The sequence below is a fragment of the Peromyscus leucopus genome, chromosome 1 (genome assembly GCF_004664715.2).
Source record: "Peromyscus leucopus breed LL Stock chromosome 1, UCI_PerLeu_2.1, whole genome shotgun sequence".
NCBI classification, from domain to species: domain Eukaryota; kingdom Metazoa; phylum Chordata; class Mammalia; order Rodentia; family Cricetidae; genus Peromyscus; species Peromyscus leucopus.
The window spans coordinates 149541035-149563123 of NC_051063.1; the positions used below are offsets into that span (position 1 = coordinate 149541035).

Below are 22089 nucleotides of genomic sequence, written 5' to 3' on the forward strand. Positions count from 1 at the left end.
ACAGTGAGCACTGGAGTCACACAGCAACTAGACCTCTCATGTCACAGCTGGGAAAGGAAATGGTAGAATGATCTTAGAAACCCTTTGGTAATCACTAACAAAGCTAAGTGTATGTATGCCATGTGATCCAAAAATTCTATTCTTGGTTATTTACCTGGGAGAAATGAAAATGGAAGGCATGCACAAGCTCGCTCAGAGCAACCTACTTCTCCAAGCCAGTTGCTAACAAATTGGAGGTTTTGTTTCCGACATAATCAACACTTAGTAATGATGATCTTGGGCTGTGCCTTTAGTGAATCTGTATTAGTCTATTTTCTGGTACTATAACAAATTGTACTTGAAGCTGAAAACAAACCAAATGTGTTTATTTAGCATACATATTTTTATTCTTGACAATTTCGTATATATTCTTGACTATATATATAAAACGAATTTTGGCCATTTTTATCTCTACCTCCCTTTCTCATTCCCCTCCCTCTCCTACTGAAGTCCCCCTCCTTCCCAGCAAGTTCTCCTTCAACTCTGACAAGTGTGTGAGCTTAACTAGTGTTGCCTGCACAAGCATGGACAAGCAGTTATTTACTGGAGCATGGGCAACTTACCAGTGGCTACACCACTGGACAAAGAGCCATCCCACTGCCTCAGCCACCTTTAACTGTCAAGTGTCCCTCAGAGAGGGTGGGGCCTCAGGAGTCTCTCCCTAGCCCATGATGAAATGTTGATAGCCAAATCTTGCAGGACACAGATTTCTGAGGCTGAAAGTCCAGGACCAGGCAGATGTATCTGAAGGCCTCACTGCTGGATGACATTATGTTAGGAACACATGTGGGAGGAACAGAGCAGTCACATACTGAGATAGGAAGCCAGAAGGATCCAGGGGTCAGGCTCATTCTTTTATAATGATTGTTATCGTGGGAAAGAGCCAGGGTCCCATAGTAACCACATTAATTCCTTCTGCAAGCAGTACCTCAAATGACCAGACCTTCTGTTAGACCTTATGACTTAGAGGTACACCTGCCACCTAGCAACCCTAGGCACCAAGCTTCTGAAGTATGAACTCTTAGAGACACACTGAAACCATAGCACCATATGGTCCAGCAATTCACCCTGGTATTTAGGGGTGAATACGATTTGCACAGAATATCCCCAGCAGCCGGACTTCTCCACAGACCATTTTCTGACAGGTCTGGGATTGCATCTTGGATAATCGACATGGGGATCTGGGTCAAGATATCCCCATTCACTCTTTCTCGGGAAGCTCCTAGACAGCGTCACCCAAACGAGGGGGCAAAAGGAAAGCCGTGAGATGGGGTGAGCCACACAGGAGGGAGGCAGACTGTCGCCAGGATGGTGACCCCTCCATCTGGATAGAGTGCATCTGCACTTCACTGCTGTTCAAAAGAACACCTCAGGATCATCTGACAATGCATGCATATGCCATGTAGGTGACACAAACATTCATAAGCTGCTTCTTGGATATTAAAATTGTTCAAGTTTATGAACCAAGTTGATATATGTTCATGTATCTAAACATGTACTTTTACATGTTTATGTATGTTTGTATATGTGTATATGAATTTGAATTATGTTTATATATCATTTCTTATATTATGTAAAACTACTAATATTAAATATACCATTGTATATTATGTTAATTATATTATATTTACTTAAGGGATAAAGTACAGTACTTAGACACCCCTTTCGACACTTTGTGAACTTCACTTGAATAAGAACACTTACTATAGATATTCCAAGAAGTTGTTAAAAAACATTTCAGTTGACTTTAAGGGAATAAGCCATGTGTGGTGGCTCATGTCTGCAATCCCAGCACTTGGGAGACACAAGGACTGCCTTGAGTTTGAGACTAGCCGGGGCTACACAGTGAGTTCCAGGCCAGTCTGGGGTACAGAGAGAGACTCTGCCTCAAAACAAAACAAAACACACAGTGAGTTCCAGGCCAGTCTGGGGTACAGGGAGAGACTCTGCCTCAAAAAAAAAACAAAACAAAACAGAACAACCCCCCCCATCCCCAACCCCAGAAAAACCCAAAGACGCAACAAAAAGAGAGAAACCCTGGCAGGTATTGACCAACTGCAGAGAAATGCTCACTGGTCTTTGTTTCACTTCCTGCTAGTGAAATAAAACTGACTTTAACAGAAGGTGTTAATGCTTTCGAAACAAAAACAGTGAAATACGAGGGGAAAGATTCCAACTCAGTTGTAAATTAAGGTTCTCAACAGTGTATTCAGAGTCAGCATGTTACCCAAGTTTAATATAATGAGCTTGTCAGCGTTTTGTTAAACTGGTCTCTGATCTGCTCCCCAGTGTGGCCTGACTAAGACTCAGTAGTTCTGTTTTGATGCACAAACTATGCCCTTAACTGTAAATGAAATCTCTATTACATGTACTAAAATGCACACCACAAAATGAAGTGGATATGAAGATGCTAATGCATATGCTAACAATGGGCACATCCGTACCACCTGCAAATCATCTTATTGAAGCTGAATGAGAAAGGTAATTAGGAGCCTTAATGAACAGTATCCATGGATGGCCTGTTGGAGACGTAAGTGGGAATAATATTCAAGCACTTAGTGACTTTTTGTTTCTAGGCTGTGTAATAGCAATCTGTCTCACTTGACTTGTAAAAGTCTCTTTATAAAGTTCCAGGCTGGGAGATATTAAAGCTATGTTACTGCAAATTAAAAGTAAGTGATAAGATTTGTTTTAACAAAGGCATACTAAGTGGCACATTTAATCTGAGGTAGGCATCCCAGTCCACACCCTGAGAGCATCTGAGGTGCAAATGGCTCCCAGTAACCGTTGTGAGCAGTGGTGGGGTGGGGGAAGGGCGTGTGCTGGTTGGTTTTTGTCAGCTTACACACATCCTAGTCACCTGGAAAAAGGACAGCTCAACTGAGGGGTTGCCTTTATCAGACTGGCCCAGGGGCATGTCTGTTGGGGGACATTTTCTTGATTGATGTAGGAGAACCCAGCCCACTGTGTGGGTGCCACCCCGGACAGGTGGTCCTGGGGTATATAAGAAAACAAGTTGAGCAAGCCAAGGGGAACAAGCTAGTGAGCAGCATTCCTTTGTAGTTCCTGCCTCTTCTGCTTGAGTGTGATGGACTGTGAACAGAAGTATAAGCCAAATAAACTCCCTCCTCTCCAAGTTGTTTTTGGTTACAGTGTTTATCTCAGGAACAGAAAGCTAACTAGGACAGGTAGTATGCCAATGAGGCAAGTGGTCTGCAGATATGAGGAAGAGCCTCCAGTGTGTCCAAAACCATAGCTTTCTCCTCCCATTTTTTTTTTTTTTTAATAAAGCAGAGTGGGAAGAACACCTGTTGGCCGGGTTAGTGTGTCTTTCCACCCCCTCTGTGTCTTTGTATTTTACAGAGAGGGAAACTGGGACCAACAGAGAGTAAGAGTATATAAACGTGTACATGCTAAAAGGAGACACTGTTCATCTCAGCCAGATCAGATCGGGACCAGTGATGGTCTCGTCTACTTGGAAGCACGTGCTCTGCTTGAGAACTTGAGTTTGAATCCCCAGCATCCATGAAAAAGTCAGACACGGCTGTGCACTCCTATAGTGCCAGCATTGAGGGACAGAGAAGCAGATCCTGGGATCATGCTGGCTAGTCACAATGCCAAGTGTCAGGGGCAGTGAGAGACCTCATATCAACCCAGCAAGGTGGACAGCGCTGAAGACACCTGATCTGCTCTGACTTCCGCATGTTCATGCATGGGCCCAGAGACCCATATACTCATGTACATTTACCATACATAAACCATAAGCACACACACGCACACACACACACACACACACACACACACACACACACACACACACAAACAAAAGCTACACATTTTTTCATAAGGACCAGAAGCTTGGAGAGTTCTTGGTTAAGATGGCGGTTGGAAACTGCCTCAGTTGGATGCTCTGAAGGAAAAGAGCTGAGATAACAAATTCTATTCCAAAGAGGGAAAGATTGGAAGAGCATTTGACTGAAAGGAGCAGAGAAACTGAAGATGTAGAGAAAAGGAGAAACTTGTACATGGCTCCTGTCCAGCCACTTCCTGAGAGGCATGGAGGCCAAAGCAGAAACTTTCAAGGTCAGCAGGAGCCCTGGAGAAAGACAGGCAGCTCTACCTCAGAACAAGCCCATAGCTCCTGAAAGCCTTCAACCCAGGCAGGGTTGTGGCTTGAATGTGAAAAGTTCCCCAGAAGCTGCATTTTGAATATCTGGTCCCCAGCTATTGACACTTTTGAGAGGCTGTAGAAACTTTATGACATGTGACCCAGCTGGTGGAAAGGGGTCTCTGGGGGCAGCAGCAGTTCTGATTGTGGCCTGAGATGCCCAAGAGCTCTGCTTCCTGATCTACAAAGGTATGAGACACCTCCACCCCATGTTCCCATTGCCATGATTCCACCATGATGTCACTGCCATGATGGCTGAAGCTATGGACCCAAAGGAGGCTTTCCTCTCATTTAACTAACACAGAGACTGCTTCGTGTGTGTAAGCAGTCAAGGAGATGTCTGTTTTGTCATCCTCCAAGTCTTGGAGGGCTGTGGCCTTTTAGAGAGGGAAACTATTATTTAAGGCTAAGTTACCCTGGGGGTGGGGAAGATAAGCAGAGACAATCACAAGCCACTGAGCCTGGGATCAACCTGCCACAGCCCCAGGTGACTGACAATAGAAGGCAGTTATGGAGAGGAACAGGGCTGTCAGGGTCAGGGGCACATGGAGTTCAGGTGGCAGGAGGTTTGGCTGAAACAGTGAAAGGTATGGGGGCAGGGAGCCTTACTCTCTGCTAATAGCTGAGTCTGTCACATGAGGATAATGACGAATCGATAGCCTTGACTTGGCCATCACCAGGAGCCCTTCCTGGAATCTTGGAGAACTTTGAAGCTCCAGAGGAGATGTTTGACTTCTGCCGGCTTCTTACACAGTGTTTAGTGCTGAGCAGGGTTTCAAAGCAAGGAGACTAGTGCTCTAGATGGTTCTGCCACCACTGCTGGGCTGGCTCCCTCCACTCCCTTAGCCTTAGGAGACACGCTCTGGTTTGGACATTCGCCATCCCAAGGTATTGTGGGAAGGCAGCAAGCTTAGTTCACAGACTGCAGAGCTAACTGTGTCCAGCAGAGGTTCTGGGTCCATAAAGGAAAAGAAACCCCTGAAGGAGAAACAGTTGTGGCACACACGTGACACTGGATTGGCCACACCAGGCCCTAGCTCAGCGGGCCAGAAAGACAAGAGTCAACCTTAGGTGATGTCCCCAACTACCCAGAAAACGCCAACGTTGGAGGACCCACAGAGTTGTACGGATACTTGATTATTTCCTTGTGTCTCATCTTTTTATTTTAGTATTGTTTACTAGTATTTTAACTTTATTTTTCTCTTTGTTATCAAAATGAACTGACACATTTTTCTTCATTGTGCACTTAGATATTTTTATCTTTGATTTTTTCTTTTGTCTCTCATGACATTTTTCTTTATTTTCTTTTCTTTAACATTATTCTCCTTTCTGACCTCTTTCCCTGTTCCTTCCCTTTACTTCATTCATTTAATAGTTTTTTATTTTTACTCTAAATAATTTGAACTTCATAGTACAGTTCACATAATTTTAGCTATTTTTCTTTGGTTGCTTATTAATGGTTTAAATTAGTTTAAAGTACATTTCTATGGCATCTTTGGATCAAGGTTGTTGATGTTATAATGGTTTGTTTTCTTCTCTCTGAATGGTATTGGGGATTGGATCCTTAAGAGTAGGGTGCACAATAAGATCCCTAAGTAAAATGAAGAGGCAACCAAAGCAACAGCTTTGCCAACTGCAACACAGAAACACAGGACACCTGAGAAAATGAGCAAACATGATAACCTTGAAAGATTGTTAAATCCTCAGTCACTTCCTCTAGAGATACCAACAGGGTTAAAACGCCAGAAAAAGAACCCAAAGTCTACTTGTAAAAATCATCAACACCTAAAACAGGAACAAACAGGCAGCTGAATGAAGTAGACAATTAATTCAGGATGTGAATAAGAAAGTTTACAAAAAAGAATGTTGCCAACATGGCAGAGAAATTCAAACATTTTTGAAAATCCAGCCAATCAAAACTACTTGGAGATTTCATCTTACACTACTCAGAATGGCTAAGGTCAATAAAACAAACGACAGCTCATGCTGTCGAGGCTGGAGTCAGGGGAGCACTCATCCATTGTTGGCGGGAATACAGCCACTGTGGAAATCAGTGTAAAAATTCCTCAGGAAGATGGTACTCAATCTACCTCAGGATCCAGCTATATCATTCTTGGACAGATACCCAAAGGACGCTTCATCCTCCTACAGTTTGACACTTGCTCAACCATGTTCATTGCTGCTCTATTTATAACAGCCAGAAATTGGAAACAGCCCAGATGTCTGTCAGTGAAGGAAAAAATGGACAAAGAAAATGTGGTGCATTTACACAATGGCATATTACTTAGCTGTTAAAAAATGAAATCATAAAATCCACAGGTAAATGGATGGGATTAGAAAAATAATCCTGAGTGAAGTAGCCCAGAAAGACAATATGTTACATATTTGCTTGTATGTGGATATTAGCTGTTAAGTCTTCAGTAAGCAAAAGCTACAATTGATATAGCCACAGAAGTTAGATATAGAATAAGGGACTAGTGAGGGAGGGATGGATCTCCCTAGGAAGGGGAAATAGAATAGACAGTTATGCATGGATGTGGGGAGCAGGAAATGGATGCTCAGATGGGGAAAGAGAGGGAGGAGGGAGTGAGGGAGGGAGTACAGAGAGGGACAGCTAAAGTGACAGCTATTTGAGGAGTCATATGGAAACCTAATACAGTAGAAGCTTCTTAAAATGGCAATCTAAATGAAATTGCCAAATAATGGGGGAGATTGAGCTCCAACTGGACATCTCTCATTACCAAATGAAGCTTGCTGTTGGATGGTCTGTATGTCAAATTGCTCTGATTGGTCAATAAATAAAACACTGATTGGCCAGTGGCCAGGCAGGAAGTAGGTGGGACAAGGAGAGAGGAGAATTCTGGGAAGCGGAAGGCTGAAGGGAGAGACACTGCAGCCACCGCCAGGATAAGCAACATGTAAAGACGCTGGTAAGCACAGCACGTGGCAAGGTATAGATTTATAAAAATGGGTTAATTTAAGATATAAGAACAGTTAGCAAGAAGCCTGCCATGGCCATACAGTTTATAAGTAATACAAGCATCTGAGTGATTATTTTATAAGTGGATTGTGGGACTTCGGGGCTTGGGGAACCTGGAGAGAAGCCCTCCAGCAACAGAAGCTTCTAGTACAGGGAATGGATTATATCTAATTGAGTTGATGGCCAAAGGGGCCCCATGGGAAACCCTAAACAACCCAGGTTATTGTCCAGTCTATTGATTGTTCTCTACAAGCTGATGGTAAGGTCCCACTGCTGAAGACAACACCCACACAACTTGTTGAACACAGAGACGTGGAGCTGGTGCCTACCTAGAGTCTTCACCCCTTTGGACCAGTGTTTATGGTACTGGGAGGTAACCTGAACGCTACCAAAGGAGAAAGGTAAACCATGCTACAAACCCTTCTTTGATCTACAGGTATGATCTGGCTGCAAAAAATGTGTTAGTGCAACAGCTTGTGAAAGTAACTGACCAATATCTATTGGCTTGAAGACCCATTTCCATGAGATGGAACCCATCCCCAACACTGCTCAGGTGGCCAAGAACCTGAGACCAGATAAACAAGAGATCTGGGAGAAGACTGAATACCACAGCCATTGTGTAGAGACTGAGAGACCTTGGAAAACCCAGTTCTAAATAGGAGGCCTTTAACAAATTCTTCTACTCAGGGCTCAGGGAAGAGGAGGCAGTAAGACTGAGTCAGAGGGAATGGAGCACACCAAGGAAACAAGGCCTTCTAGACCCAGCAGCACTGACACACATGAATTCTCAGAGACTGTGGCAGCATGCACAGGATCTGGGCAGGACCTGCAGAGGGTCCCAGAGCTGAATGGAGAAATGGACACAAGCTCCCATCCAAAATCTAGAAATTATCTACAACTGATAACCACATGCAAATGAAGGATAAGTTCTCTCCAACAGAGTCTCACTGGGAATACAAGTCTCTTTAGGGCAGGCTCCGTGCCCAGCAGTAGATGACCAACACAAAATGAATTCAATGGCATCTTTGGATGCTCTTTGTCAGGGTCCCCCTACCAGGTCCTTTGTGTATATATTATGGCTTCCTGTTTTGTGTTTCTACAGGATTCCTTTGTGTACAAACATGTATGACTCTGCATCTATATGTGTTTCTTGTGCTTTTTCTTTGTTTTTCTTTTGCTTGTTTGTTTTGTCCTGTTCCAGTTTGTTTTTGTTTTACCTGTTATCATCATCATCATCATCATCATCATCATCATCATCACCATCATTATTTTTAGATGCCTGCTTGTTTTCTAATGAGAAGCTGAAAGGTTGTGGATTCAGATGGGGAGAATCTCAGGAGTTGAGGGACAGGAACCATAATCAGAATATATTGTATGAATAGCAGCAGCTCCAAGCCATGACTTACGGCTAGGGTGGACAGGACTCATCCAAGCATGCCTGGGGTTGGGCACCATTATGGTGAGTGAGTACAGGGTGGGAAGGTGAGAAAGAGACACAGAGAGAGGCAGAGAGGTTCATGGGCTGGGGAGAGAGGCAGATCTGAAGAAGTGATGGTAGTGAGGAACAGGCTGACATGAATGGCTTGCTTGCTACCCAAGTCCATGGTGATGTGTGGGCCAGGGCTGCAGCCAAGGGCATGTCTGGATTCATGGCCCTACTACAGCCAGGGTCTGTGTTGATGTCTGTAGTTCCTGATTCATTGACGGCCATGCCAATGCCATGGGTCTGGACCATCACCTAGGACCATGTTGATGTCTGAGGGCCATGCTGTTGTGGGGACCATGCCAATCTGGGTGGCCTAAACTACCACCTGGGGCCATAGTGACATATAAGTCCAGGCTGCTGCCTATGACCCTGTCTGGGTCCATGGCCCTACCACAGCCAGTGTCTTTATTAATGTCTGTGGCCCATGTTGCCATCAATTGCCATATGGATGCCCAGGATCTAGGTCCCAACCTGTGGCCATATGGGTACCCAAGGGCCCGTGCTGCCACCAGGGCCATGCTGATCTGAGTGGCCTACTCTGTCACCTGGGGCAATAGTGTTGTCTGAGCCAGGACTGCTGCCGATGGCCATGTCTGGGTCATGGCTTGGCCCTATAGTGGCCAGGGTCTGAGTTGGTATCTGTGGCTCCTGTTACCACTGAGGGCCGTGGAGTTGCCTGGGGTCTGGTCAGCCACCTGAGACCATATTAGTGTCCTAGGGCTATGCTGCTGCCAGGGTTATATGAATCTGGGTAGTCTGTGCTGCCACCGGGGGCATGGTGACATCCAGGCCTGAGCTGCTGCTCATACTAGATCTAACCCTGTTGTCCAGGGCACAGGTGAGTCACCCCTGAAGGCACAAGAGCAGGACAGCTGTCCCCTCCCTCTCTTGTATGCCCCCTACAGCAATCTGGGGAGAGGACCCTGCACCTCCCCTGGGCAAGACAGTGGAACTGTCCCTGGTGGTATGAGTGTGGGTGAGCCGGACCCGAGGACCTGAGAGCAGGAGAACTGGCCCTGTCCCTTGCTGCAGGCTGTGTTGGGTGGGTTGGCAGAGGCAGTGCTGGAGAGCTTGCCCCAGTGATGGTGGGGGGGGAGCTGGCAGGCTGACCAACCCAGCTACCACCCAGGTCCAGAACTAGTTGGTCCACCCCAATGTCCACCTCATCTACGAACTGTTGGAGCATGTGAAGGGGACGGACCTACAGATCCAAAACTGCAGGATCTCCATGACACAGGACAACAGGATATCCAAGAGGAGTCCCAGTGAGGGCCCATTATTGGTGATGTAGCAGAGGCCAGAGGCCTTGACCCAGACCAATGACTCATGGCAATGAACATTTGCAAATGAAGATAAATGGACTAAAGGGTAAACTGTGTGACTCACCAGGCCACACTACAGCTTCCACAATGAGATTCTCTCTCCTTTTTTGTTTTGTTTTTGTTTTTTTTTTCTTTTAAATTTTATTTTGTTTTGGGGGGAGTTTCCAGGGAGAAGATGGTGGGATCAGAATGCATAATGTGAAATCCACAAAGAATCAATAAAAGTTAAAAAAAGAATATATTGTATGAAAAAACTATTTTCAGTAAAAGAAAAATAGGAAAAGAAAAACCAGGCAAAAGAAATGCATAAAATGAAAAAAAAAAAAAAAACCAAAAACTCAAGTGCTAAAAAATGATGAATAAACTGGGAAAAGCTATCCAAAGATATGAGTGATATCTGAATGTCTCTAGTTTCAAGGACAAAGTGAAATAGGCCATTTTACAAAGCAGGTGAGAAACTCCAGAGTCCTGTCAGGAGAGACTGGCTCGGTTGGAGAGGCTCCCCGCTCTCAGCGAGAGGTTGCACCAAGAGCCCAGGGTGAGAACAGTGGCTAACGACAGACAGGCGCAGAAAATCTGCACCATGATTTCAGTAGGGCACAGAAAAAAAGAGTAGGACCCAGACAAGAGGTGTGCATGCATCGGTATCAGTAGCAGAAGGGTATGCTGGACAAACTCTCCTCTCAGCACTCAGCACTAGACTGGAACAGCTGTGGAACCCCATCTTAAGGAGACCCCTGCTGCATCAGTGGTCCAAGATCTGCTGCAAATCCTCAATCCTGGGAAACACAGACACAGAACTCTGAAGCCTTTTCAGATAACACTGCTAGACTGTGGGGAAGAAACTTCCTGTCAGAGCTGCACAGAATTTCAAGAAGGTGGAACCCAGCTGAACCACACTGGCTCCAAGTAGAGTGCTGGACATTGGAAAGCAGTGTACAGAGGCCAGGCCTACATTCACAACTTGATTCCTGAAGTTTTTTTTTAAGAGGTGTGACCAGCATCTTCCACTGAAAGGACCAGCGTCTGTAATTCTGTATTCTGAAGGAAAGGCTCAGAGGCAGAAAAACATTCCAATAAGACACCAAGGGCCAACTAGGGATGTGACCACCATTTGCAATCCAACATCACACAGGGGTGTAACAGGTTTCTGGAAACTAGGAAAGGGAATCTTTGGTCTTCCTCTGTTTATCTTTCCACTCATCCACAGTAACTAATATATTCATAACACAGAACCATCAGTGTCCTTTACTTCCTAAAATGATTGATATATAAGAGATGATTTTTTTACCTGATTTGATATATTACTATATATTCATAATGATTGTGTTTATAGACAGCATTCTGTTCTCAGAGGATTGGGGGATTGACTATGGTGCCCTGAATATAAGTCCAGCAAAGGGAAACAACACTTCAAGTATATTATAGTCTGGTCCCTCTTGAACATTGGAAATACTTACACAGAATTAATTTAAATAAAAATTCAACCAATGGCCTAACCCTAGATGCATAAGTCTCAATGCAAAAAGCTAACAGATAAACAACTAAAAAACCCACATTTGAAACAAGAAAAATCAAGGTAGCAATGACTTCTCCAAAAATTACCAATCTGACAGTAATGATCTCCAATAAATTTGACAAAGTAACAAGTAGTTCAAAAGAAAAATTATAGGTATGCTCAAAGAAACCAAAGAGGACCCAAGTCAACTTCTGAATGAATTCCAAGAAAACACAAAGAGTTGAATGGAGTAAGGGAGTCAAAGTGTGGTACAAAGACTGAACACAATGAAGTGATTATTGAAGAAAAAGCAAACTAAAACACTGGAAATGAAAATTCAATAAAACAAACAAAAGTCTCAGTAGAAAGCCTCAGAAATACAATGAATATTGTTGGGTCTTGAAGAGAAGAAAGAGGAATTGGAATACTCAGTCAATGTCAAAAATAAATAAATAAGAAGTTACAAATACAACGTTTGATCTCTATAGAACACTTTGAAAAGACCAAATGTACAAATTATAGGCATTGAAGGAGAAGAGTGTTCTTGCTAAAGTCTTAGAAAACATTTTCCAAAAAAAAAAAAAAAATAGAAGATATACTAGAGTTATTTAGAATATCAAAGTGGACATGGCCAGAAAAGACCTTTCTATGTCACATTAAAATCAAACCATTAAATACAATGAACAAAGAGAGTATATTGACATTTGCAAAAAAGCCATCATCAGAGAAGCTTCCTCCTGTAGTAGAAGAGAACAAATACAGAGACCCACATACATTATATAGAGTGAGAGACCTTGGGACACTCAGCCCTAAATGGGATGTCTCCATCAAATCACTTCCCCAGGTTGCTCAGGGAACCTGGTGGGAGAGGAGGCAGGAAGTGTGTAAGAGTCAGAGGGGACACCAGGAGAACAAGGCCCTCTGAATCAACATGAGCAAAGCTCATATGAACTCACAGCTACCGAAGCAGCATGCACAGAGCTTACACAGGTCTGCACCAGGTCCTCTGCATGTATATTACAGCTTTCAGCTGAATATTTGCATGGGATTCCTGAGTGTGTAAATGAGTCAGCCTTTGATTCTTGTGCCTGCTCTTGTTTTCCTTTCCCTCTGTTGGCTTGTCTTGTCAAACTTCAATGTGATAGTTTTTATTTTATTTTATTTAGTTATGTTTTAAAAAATTAATGAATGAATGAAAATCTAGTCACTAGGGTAAAAGTTAACAACATAACTGCCATTTATACCTGCTTGGAGAGGGAAAATCAGTTTTCTCCAATGGAGTGACACTGGGCATACCAACCACTCCAGGACAGGCCTCATGTTCAGGAGTAGTTGACCAATATATAATGAACTCCACATTTTGTGTGTGTGTGTGTGTGTGTGTGTGTGTGTGTGTGTATGTGTGTATGTGTGTGTGTGCACAAGTGTGCTTTGTGATATTTCATCTTGTTTTCTTGTTTTTTGGGGGTTTGTTGTTGTATTGGGTTTTTGTTCTTTGAGGAATAACTTAAAGTTGGGTGCATAGAGAGGGGAAGAAGATCTGGAAGGACTGGGGGAGGGGAAGAATATGATCAAAAACGTTTAAAGTTAAAAACTGTTTCAACAACAAAAAAAGAGAGAAACAGAGTTGGTTCTTTGGAAGACAGACAAAAACCTTAATCAAATCAACCAAAGGCAAGAGAGAAAACCCAATTAATAAAATTAGAAATGAAAAGGAAGACATTGCAGCAAATATCATTGATATTCAGGAAAGCATGATATCTTAAAATTTGTAATCCACTAAACTGGAAAACTGAAATGAAAGGGATGACTTTCTAGATGCATGTGACCTACCAAAATCAAAGAAGGGACACACAGCTTTAACTGCTCTGTACCAAGCACTGAGATAGAAGCAATGATTTAAACTCCACCTCCCCCCAACTACTTCTCCCTCCCCAGCTGATTGCCGCCATTCTTCTTCTCAGGGTGGAACCTTGAAAAATTTTACCGGTCACATTGGCATGTCAACTGGTGGTGTCATTATGTAAATCTTACTTATGCGGCCATTTTGTTGATATTTCACGGGTTCAGCCTCCTCGTCATAGGTAGAAGATGCTATCTAGCATCAGGCATCCTAGTCCTTAATCTTTCCTCCTGCCTTTGATTTTTCCAGATCCATAGATGTAAGGGTTAGACTGTAGATGTATCAATAGGAGCTGGGCACCCCATAGTCACTTGGTGTTTTTTGTTGTTGTTGTTGTTTTTGCATTTTATGGATCTTTGGAATAGTCTCTATATGTTGCAAAAAGAGGCTTCTTTGATGAGCAGTGAGAGCTTCCCTTACTTGTTGGTGAGGTACAATCCCAAGTGGTCAGCCCTGAAGGGCTCTAGCTGGCCTAGGCTTGGCAAACATGGCGCTGGCAGGCCTTGCCCTTCCCCCTTCCCTCTCCCTTGTAAACCATAGATTACATCCCTAAATCTAGCCACCAAGGTCTATTCCCTTATTTAAACTCTTTCTTATGCCAGATTCATTCCTGAGGCTGACTACCCAGGTCCAGCTATCAAAGTATTGAAGTTGAGCAATCAGAAGCCCACTTTGGTTCACTTAATTAACATGCCCCATCAGATTATGCCACCACATCCTACCCATTCTAACACAGACCTTCCCTTCTTTCCTTTAAAAATTATACCTGAAAGGTCATTAGCTGCTGTTTTCTGCTTGAGTCAGGAATCATCCACATTTTAAAGAAATTCTTCTCTCATATATTACTTCCCAACCACAGTTTCCCCTCCCTCCCCTCCCCCCAGCCTCTACCTCCACCTCCCCTTCCTTCTAGAAAAGAGCAGGCCTCCCAGGGACATAAACATGGCCTAGCAAGCTACAGTAAGACTGGACATATCACATCAAGGCTAGATGAGGGAATCCAGCAGGAGGAAGAGGGTCCCACAAGTAGACGAAAGAGTCTAAGACAGCCCCCACTCCCTCTGATAGAAATCCCACAAGAACAGCAAGCTACGCAGGTATAATATGTGTAGAAGGCCTATGCTACAGTCCAAAGACCCGGAGAGGCTAAGTAACAAGGAGGGCTTTTGGAGGGGACACAAATATATCCCTGGGAATGGGAAATAGAACAGATTTCACAGGTGGACTTGGGGCTGGTGTGGCTGGGAACAGGAGGGATCAGGTGGGGCAGGGAGGAGGGAGAAAATACTGGCATTGGGGGCATTTCAGGATCTCTCTGTGAAAATAGGTGTTTGAGTGTGGTTTGTGTCTAATCAGGGATCTGGGAGGGAGTCTCGACTGTGTGCGGGTCCCTTTAGGACCTAAATACATATATGTATGAGAGACACTCAGTAGGTTTTTTTTTTGTGTGTGTGTGCGCATGTGTGAGTGTGTGTGTATTTAATAATCATTTAAAAAGAAGAGTTGGTGGGCTGTCCAACCTACAACTACCCAGGCACAGGGTTATGAGTTGGCCCACCCCCAACATCTACTTCATCCATGATCTGCTGGAGCACGTGAAGGGACCAGTTCTGCAGACTTAAAGCTGCAGGATCTCCACAACACAGGACAACAGCAGGACAGCCAAGAGGAGTCCCAATGAGGGCCTAGTGTTGATGGTGTGGCAGAGACCAGAGGCCTCGAACCCGACCAGTGACTCTTTGCAATGAACACCTGCAAGTAAAGATGCCTGGACAAAAGGGTCACTGTGTGACTGTGTCACACTACAGCTTCCATGATGAGTTGATTTTTCCTTTTCATTTTTTTCTTTCTTCTTTTTCTTTTCTCTTAAATTTTATTTTATTTTTTTGGGGGAGGTTGCAAGGGCAGAAGGCGGGTGTGGAGGGACAGGCAAATGAATGGGATGGAGATGCATGATGTGAAAGACACAAAGAATAAAAGAAGTTAAAAAAATAAAAAGAAGAGAAGCCAGAAGAGGGAGTGTGGGGGTGAAGAAAGAACTGGAAGGTGGAGAGTGAGGGGTGGGAATGACACATATATTACTCACATATGAAATTCTCAAAAAATAGAAAATGTAAATGCAAAAAACTCCCAACTGAAAAACACCTTGGCTCAGAAATGTATTGTTGAATTCCATCAGATCTTTAAAGAACTAACATGTGTTTCTAGAACTATTCCATATAAAAAGTAAGAAACATAGCCAATACCTTTTAAGTTTTGATTTTTAAAATGTCTTATGAATTCTTTGAGAATTTCATATAATGTATTTTGCTCATATTCATCCACTCCCCCAACTCCTCCAAAACCCACCCATACTTCATTACATACCCAACTCTGTGTACCCATTAAAAACAACTACAACACAAACAAACCCATGGAAGCCGATCTGTGCTGCCCATATACTCTTGGGTGTGTGGCCACACACTGGAGCATGGTCAACCAAACTCTTAATGAATACAGTGTTACCCTTACACCAAAAGGACATGAAGAAACAACAAAAACAGAAAAAAATTATAGACAAACCTCTTGATGAACTCAGATGCAGAATTTCTCAATAAAGAACTTGCAAAATGAACTCAAGAACATATAAAAAAGATCATGTGTCGGGCAGTGGTGGCACACGCCTTTAGTCCCAGTAATCGGGAGGTAGAGCCAGGCGGATCTCTGTGAGTTCGAGGCCAGTCTGGTCTACAGAGCGAGATCCAGGACAGGCACCAAAACTACACAGAGAAACCCTGTCTCAAAAAATCAGAAATCAATCAATCAATCAATCAATCAATCATGTACTGTGGTCAAGTTGGTGTCATTCTGGAGACACAGGGTTTAACTTGCACACATCCATGAATGTAGTATATCACAACAGAAATCACATGATCACTCCAATAGATGGAGAAAAACCTTTTGACAAAATCCAACATCTCTCAATGACAAAAGCCTTGAAAAGACAAGGAGTAAACACACACACACACACACACACACACACACACACACACACACACACACACCAGCACATTCTACTGTGTCTACCCCCTGAATGGCCTCAGCTTTGATTGTCAAGAGAGCCCACAATAGGATCCAGTTTCCTCAGAGGGCAGAGTGGAAGTTGTCGAAAGCTTGCAGTCACTAGGAAGAGAACAGAAAGCAGGTATATGCCCTGTTTGCAGCCATCACATACTGCAATACACCAATTCGGGGAGAATGGTTAAAAGCAGCAAATGAGGAAACTGAGAAAATTGCTTTGATCCCAATATATCCAACACGATTTAATATCTTACTGTGAATTTTAGATCAGCAGAATAGTTGTCTATAAATAAGAACATGTCATATGTGGCAGGCAGACCTCTAAGTAGCCCTAAGATTTCTGCTCCCTGTGCACCTGGTAAAACCCTCTCCCCTTGAGGGTAGATAGTGCCTCCTGCGAGTCTACATGATTAGGTTACAATCCATGGCCAAATGAAGAGACTTTGGGGAAGTCAGCTCTTGATTACAGGTTGATCAAAGTGTTGTCTTGGGTTATCTTGACCTAACTGGGTGACTTCCTTACGGAGGCTTTAATGGTCAGATAAAGCAGAAAAGGGTGGAACATACAAAGGAGAGGGAGACAGGGGGAGTCTCTGGCTGGCCTTTCACAGTAAGCAGAGAGTATGCATATCTGTGTCTATCTGTCTGTCTGTCTGTCCATCTAGTTTGAAAAGGGCTAGATGGCAAGGACCAGCACAGGACAGTCTTCCTGGTGGCCTTTGATAAAACCAGTTCTTACTTCTAATTCTCAGTAACTCTAGAATGTTCTAGAAGGCAGCATCCTGAGATAAGGAAGGGCGTGGTAAGAACAGCTCTGGCTGTGTTGTTCTATAGCAAATACACTTCAGCACTTTAGTAAATCCACAGAAGGCAGATTCTAGAGTCCCTCAGCTCTTGAGACCATGTGAGACTGTATCTGCCATGGCCCCTGAGGGACTGACCACCTTGCCATGAATCCTGGGCTTCTGCTGTCCCTCGCTGTATGTGTATCTGCAAGTGGCAAGTTTGCTTCATGAGATGCCGTGTGTCTGCTGTGTCACCAGTGCTGGCAGGGGATTAGTGCACAGGGCACTTGTTACACACCTAGGCCTCTCAGGCAGTCTCTATGGGTTCAGTGTTGGAACCCAGACCGGGCCTGCCCATATGCATCTGTGTGTCTCTTCCTTCATAGCTGACTCTGTGTGTACTCACCAGGCCTTCAGACTCCAAGCTATCAGGGGTTACTGGTAAAATATCCTGCATGATGCATGTACATTAAATAAATAAGCCCCTTTCCCCCATCCCCCTACATCCTCAAGGTCATGTGTTCCTTCCTTGAAATGTAAGAACTCCTTTCACTCCCTTCTGTTTAGAAATCAGAGACAAACTGACTACATTCATGCACTAAAGACTGCTCATCAACCATGTGGCATAGAACCTTTCCATTCTTCTGAAACTGAAGAAGGGACCCCCACTCTGCCCTGCAGACCTAACTTCTCCTCAGAGCCCCCAACATGGTGTCTTTCTGTAGCATAAACAACTCTCCTACCAAAGGCCTACCTGCCCCTGTGTTCCTCAAGAATCCCAGGCTTGAGGCCTTTCATCCAGTTTCCCCAGACAACAGCATGTACAGAAGTCACCCAACAAAAGGGCAGAGTTGTATTTACAAGCTTAAATATCTTTTCTAGACAGAGCTGCAGATGAGGACACAGCCACCTGACCCCAGGACTTCAGCCTGAAGAGATTAAAGAACTCTCAGGCCCAGTTAAAAAGTACCAGACTTCTGACCCACAGAAACTATGAGATGATAAGCTTATCGTTTCAGACTGCTAAACATGGGAGTAATTTGTTTTTATGTACTAATAGAAATTGGTACAGTGTTCTTTTGCAAAAGGACATTCAAATAGGAATTATGCCCATTCACTTCCCATTCCTATTCTGGGAATGTCCAGGATGCTTGCTCACCGTCAAAGGTTGGTGAGATCATGTGCTGTGGAGCCGTCACTCATTTGTTCTGACAATGCTGAGCACCATACCTCAAATTCATGTATGATGTAACAGGTAATTTCCACACACTTTAAAGGAAGGTGCCATTTTGCTTATCGCCCACCGAGGCACTTTACGGAAGAAAATGAAAGGAGACAATCCTTTATGCCAAAGCCAGGGGAATTCTTGTCATGAGTCCCTGTAATTCCTCACGATACCACTGGAGCACACTGCAGCCCAGGGCCTCTTATAACCTCCTCTCTGGACATCACTGTTCCTTCAATGTACTTCTGTGACCACAATGCTTTGCTCCATGTCTGCCTTTCTTATGTCCCTGCGAGTTTCTATGTAGGCTAATGACCTTGTGTTCCTTCTTCTGTTAGTCTTGGGTATCAATAGTACCATCTGGCACACAATAAGTTCTCAATAAATGTTTACTAAATGAACAATTATAATGCTTGAGAGAACCCGTATGGAAAATAGTTAACCATGGAATCATCTCCTCTATGTTTCTTGACTATGGATGCCATGTGACCAGCTGCTTCAAGTTCCTGCTACCATGACATCTCTACCAGAAAAAATCCTTTCCTTCTCAGGTCACTTTTTTTTTTTTTTTTGGTTTTTCGAGACAGGGTTTCTCTATGTAGCTTTGCGCCTTTCCTGGAACTCACTTGTACCCAGCTGCCTCAAACTCACAGAGACCCACCTGCCTCTGCCTCCCAAGGGCTGGGATTAAAGGCGTGCGCCACCACCGCCCGGCCTTCAGGTCACTTTTATCATGATATATATTTTTTTTCACAGCAATGGACAAGTAACTAAGCAGGAAGATTGGTACTGAGAACTGAGGTCATTGCTTTGGTAAACCTGACCATAGGGTGGTTCTTAGGTCTATGGAGCTTGTTGGTGAGTGGAATATGGAAGGGTTTGGAATTGTAGGCCAAGCCCTTGAACACTACAAGCAGAGCTTAATGGGCCATTCTGGCAGGAGCTTGGAAGAATTCTGAAAGAAATGGTCAGTAGAGGCAGGCTCATGAGGCTTCAGAGACAAAACAAAAGAGCTCTACCTGGAACTGGGCAGGAGGTCATTTAACGAGCTCTTTTGACCAAGAACCTGGCTTCATTCTGCTCTTGAATTTAAAGATCACAGATTAATTTGTTTGGCAGAGGAAATTTCAAGACAAGAGTGCCTTAGAGTTGTGTCGCAGTGACTTTTTATTACACACATCTAGCCACAATGAAAATGATGAAGAAGTCAGGCATAAAGACACAGACATGTGCAGTCTTTTGAGAAGGAAAAGAGCTTGAAGAAATTAAACTTTGCTGCCAAGGCATGTGCTGCAAAGGAGGCTGTACTCATCAAAGAGAAACCTGGTGCTTTGTACTGGGACAAACTTTGATATGAAACCACTCCATCTAGGTGTGAGCAGGCCAAAATGGATGAGATATCCACCCTATGTGTGATTTGTCTTTGCCTCAAAGATTCAGATGCTACTCTTGTGCCCATGGCTCTGCATCCAGAGGGCAAGCTGAACAGAGGTGTCACACCCATCTACTGTCTTTCTGCTAATGTGACACCCTGGCCAATCTGCATGGTGAAGGAAGAATGCTGTTAGAGTCTATTTCTCCAACATGTTCTCTCCCCAAAGTCATGATCTCTCCACACAATTACTCATCCTTCCCTTCTTTGCAAGGCACAAAGGTAGCAATGGCCTTGTTGGGCTATTTACAGGCACGGCATTATCCGTTGGTGTCCTTAACCTCTGCACATTGCTTGGCAAATATTTCCATTATGGAATCCTACCATCTCATTAGACTTCTTTCACGCTAGCATCTTGATTATCCATGTCCACCCTCTAGATCTTCCTCTTATCCTTTTCTGAAACACAGATGTATGGCAATGCTTATTGTGTCTTGGCCAAGAGCTGAGTTCCACTTCCTAACAACATGTTGCTGACTGAAGCTCTCAGCAGAATACTTTCTCTGCTGTCTGCTAAGATGTCAGATCTATGAGGCTTCCATCCCGTCTCTGTTGGAACAGGTTACCTAGGAGTCCCTCCAACAGCCAGGCCTCTGGAAGCGGAGGTTCTACATGGGAAAGGCTGGCTGAATGCCAAGTCAGAATCAGAAGGCCTTCTGTTCCACTTCTATCGGGGGCAGCAGGAACCACTGCTGGCGACATGCCCTTAGTGCACGCTGGTAGTGAAGCCCCTGGAGGTGCTTGGGAAGAACATACTCCTTCCCATAGATATCTGAGAAGCCCTTTGATTTCAATTTTGCAGTTATTTATAATGCAAGGGATGATGCTGAAAAGGTATTGCCTTGTCTCAGGAAGAACCTACATCTGTCTAGACATCTGCTTTGAGTCAATCATTGTATCAGTTGAAAGGTCAAAGAGGACACATTTGGCATCCTCCCTGGCATTGTAGGGTCATGAGCTAGTGCTGGACACAAGGAGGCTCAAGTCACTTCTGTGTTTCCTCCTCTGGGAGGCCAGAGAGACTGGGGGAGGTGAGAAGAGTGACAACTGTCTGTTTTCTCAGAGTTCCTCATGGCCACCAGGGCAGTCAGCTTTGCAGAGGGGAAGCTGAAGTTCTGGGTACAGGACTTGCCCATGTGCATAGGAAGCGGCAGGCCTCCTATTTCTCTTCTAACTCAATCATACTGCCTACCCCTTCAGCTCCCATGGGGATGAGGGATGGGGGCAGACCAAGGCCAAGCAGCACGGTGCTTATATCTAGGGAAAGTCTGGGATTCAGGAGAAGGGAAACGACCTGGGAGGCCCCAGCACACCTGCTCACTGGCCCCACACAAGACCAGTGCTCAGTGACAGAGGACAACACTCTCTAGAGCAGGGTTGGTACAAATGGAGAATTATGACGGCAAATCCCGAGAACCCTGGTCTTCCTCCTGCTCACCGAGGAAAGAGGAGGCCAGGCTGTGGCATAGGGGTCAGGTGAGTGTGGAGGAACAGGATCTGTGGGCAGTAGACACTCACCTGCCTGCTCCAGAGCTACCATGGTGGCCTGCTCGATCAGGTCCCGTTCGATAAAGCTCCTGAAGTCCTCGCTGTACACGCTCAGGTCCGGCAGCTGGAAGGTGTAGATGGGCATCTCCAGTGGGAACTGCTCATTGTTACATTCATTTGCCACGTGGGATCGGGCCAGGGAGACGATGGCTGAGCTGGCGTGGGAAATCCCCCGGGAAAGGCGCTTCTCTGCTGATGAGAAGAAAGGACAGCCACAGGGACCACGTCACTGTCAATGTGGCTCTGAGAGTGAATGCAGCCATGCTTGAACACTCACACAAAGCACACCTAACACATATGCAAACACATATTAGTACATGCAGATGTAAATAAATACATACCCATACACTATGAACATACATACAACACACATATTCCCCCACCTACACACATGTAATACACTTATGTAAACATTATAAACGCACATATATACAAATATGCCCATATAGATAGATGCAAATGTATGTATATATTGTACAGTGCAAACACACACCTACATGTAAATACACACACTGCACACATTTGTGCACACAGTATACAGAACTATCAATAAGTATGTCTTTAATACATACACATGACACTTCTATTATTTTTTAAGTTTTAGATTAGATTTATTCATTTTATTTTATGTATGTTTTCTTTG

The 22089-nt window shown here is 44.2% G+C and overlaps 1 protein-coding gene across 3 annotated transcripts in view; it reads right to left on the reverse strand.

Annotated features, from left to right (window-relative positions):
• Otud7a (OTU deubiquitinase 7A) overlaps positions 1 to 22089 on the reverse strand; it is a 302964-nt gene that overhangs the window by 42689 nt on the left and 238186 nt on the right. For 2 of the 3 annotated variants that reach the window (XM_028872848.2, XM_028872850.2), the window contains exon 6: positions 21417 to 21638. In XM_028872848.2, coding sequence (XP_028728681.1) covers positions 21417 to 21638 — 222 coding nt within the window. The remainder of the gene's footprint in view (positions 1 to 21416; positions 21639 to 22089) is intronic. The other variant, XM_037198954.1, reaches the window with a different exon arrangement.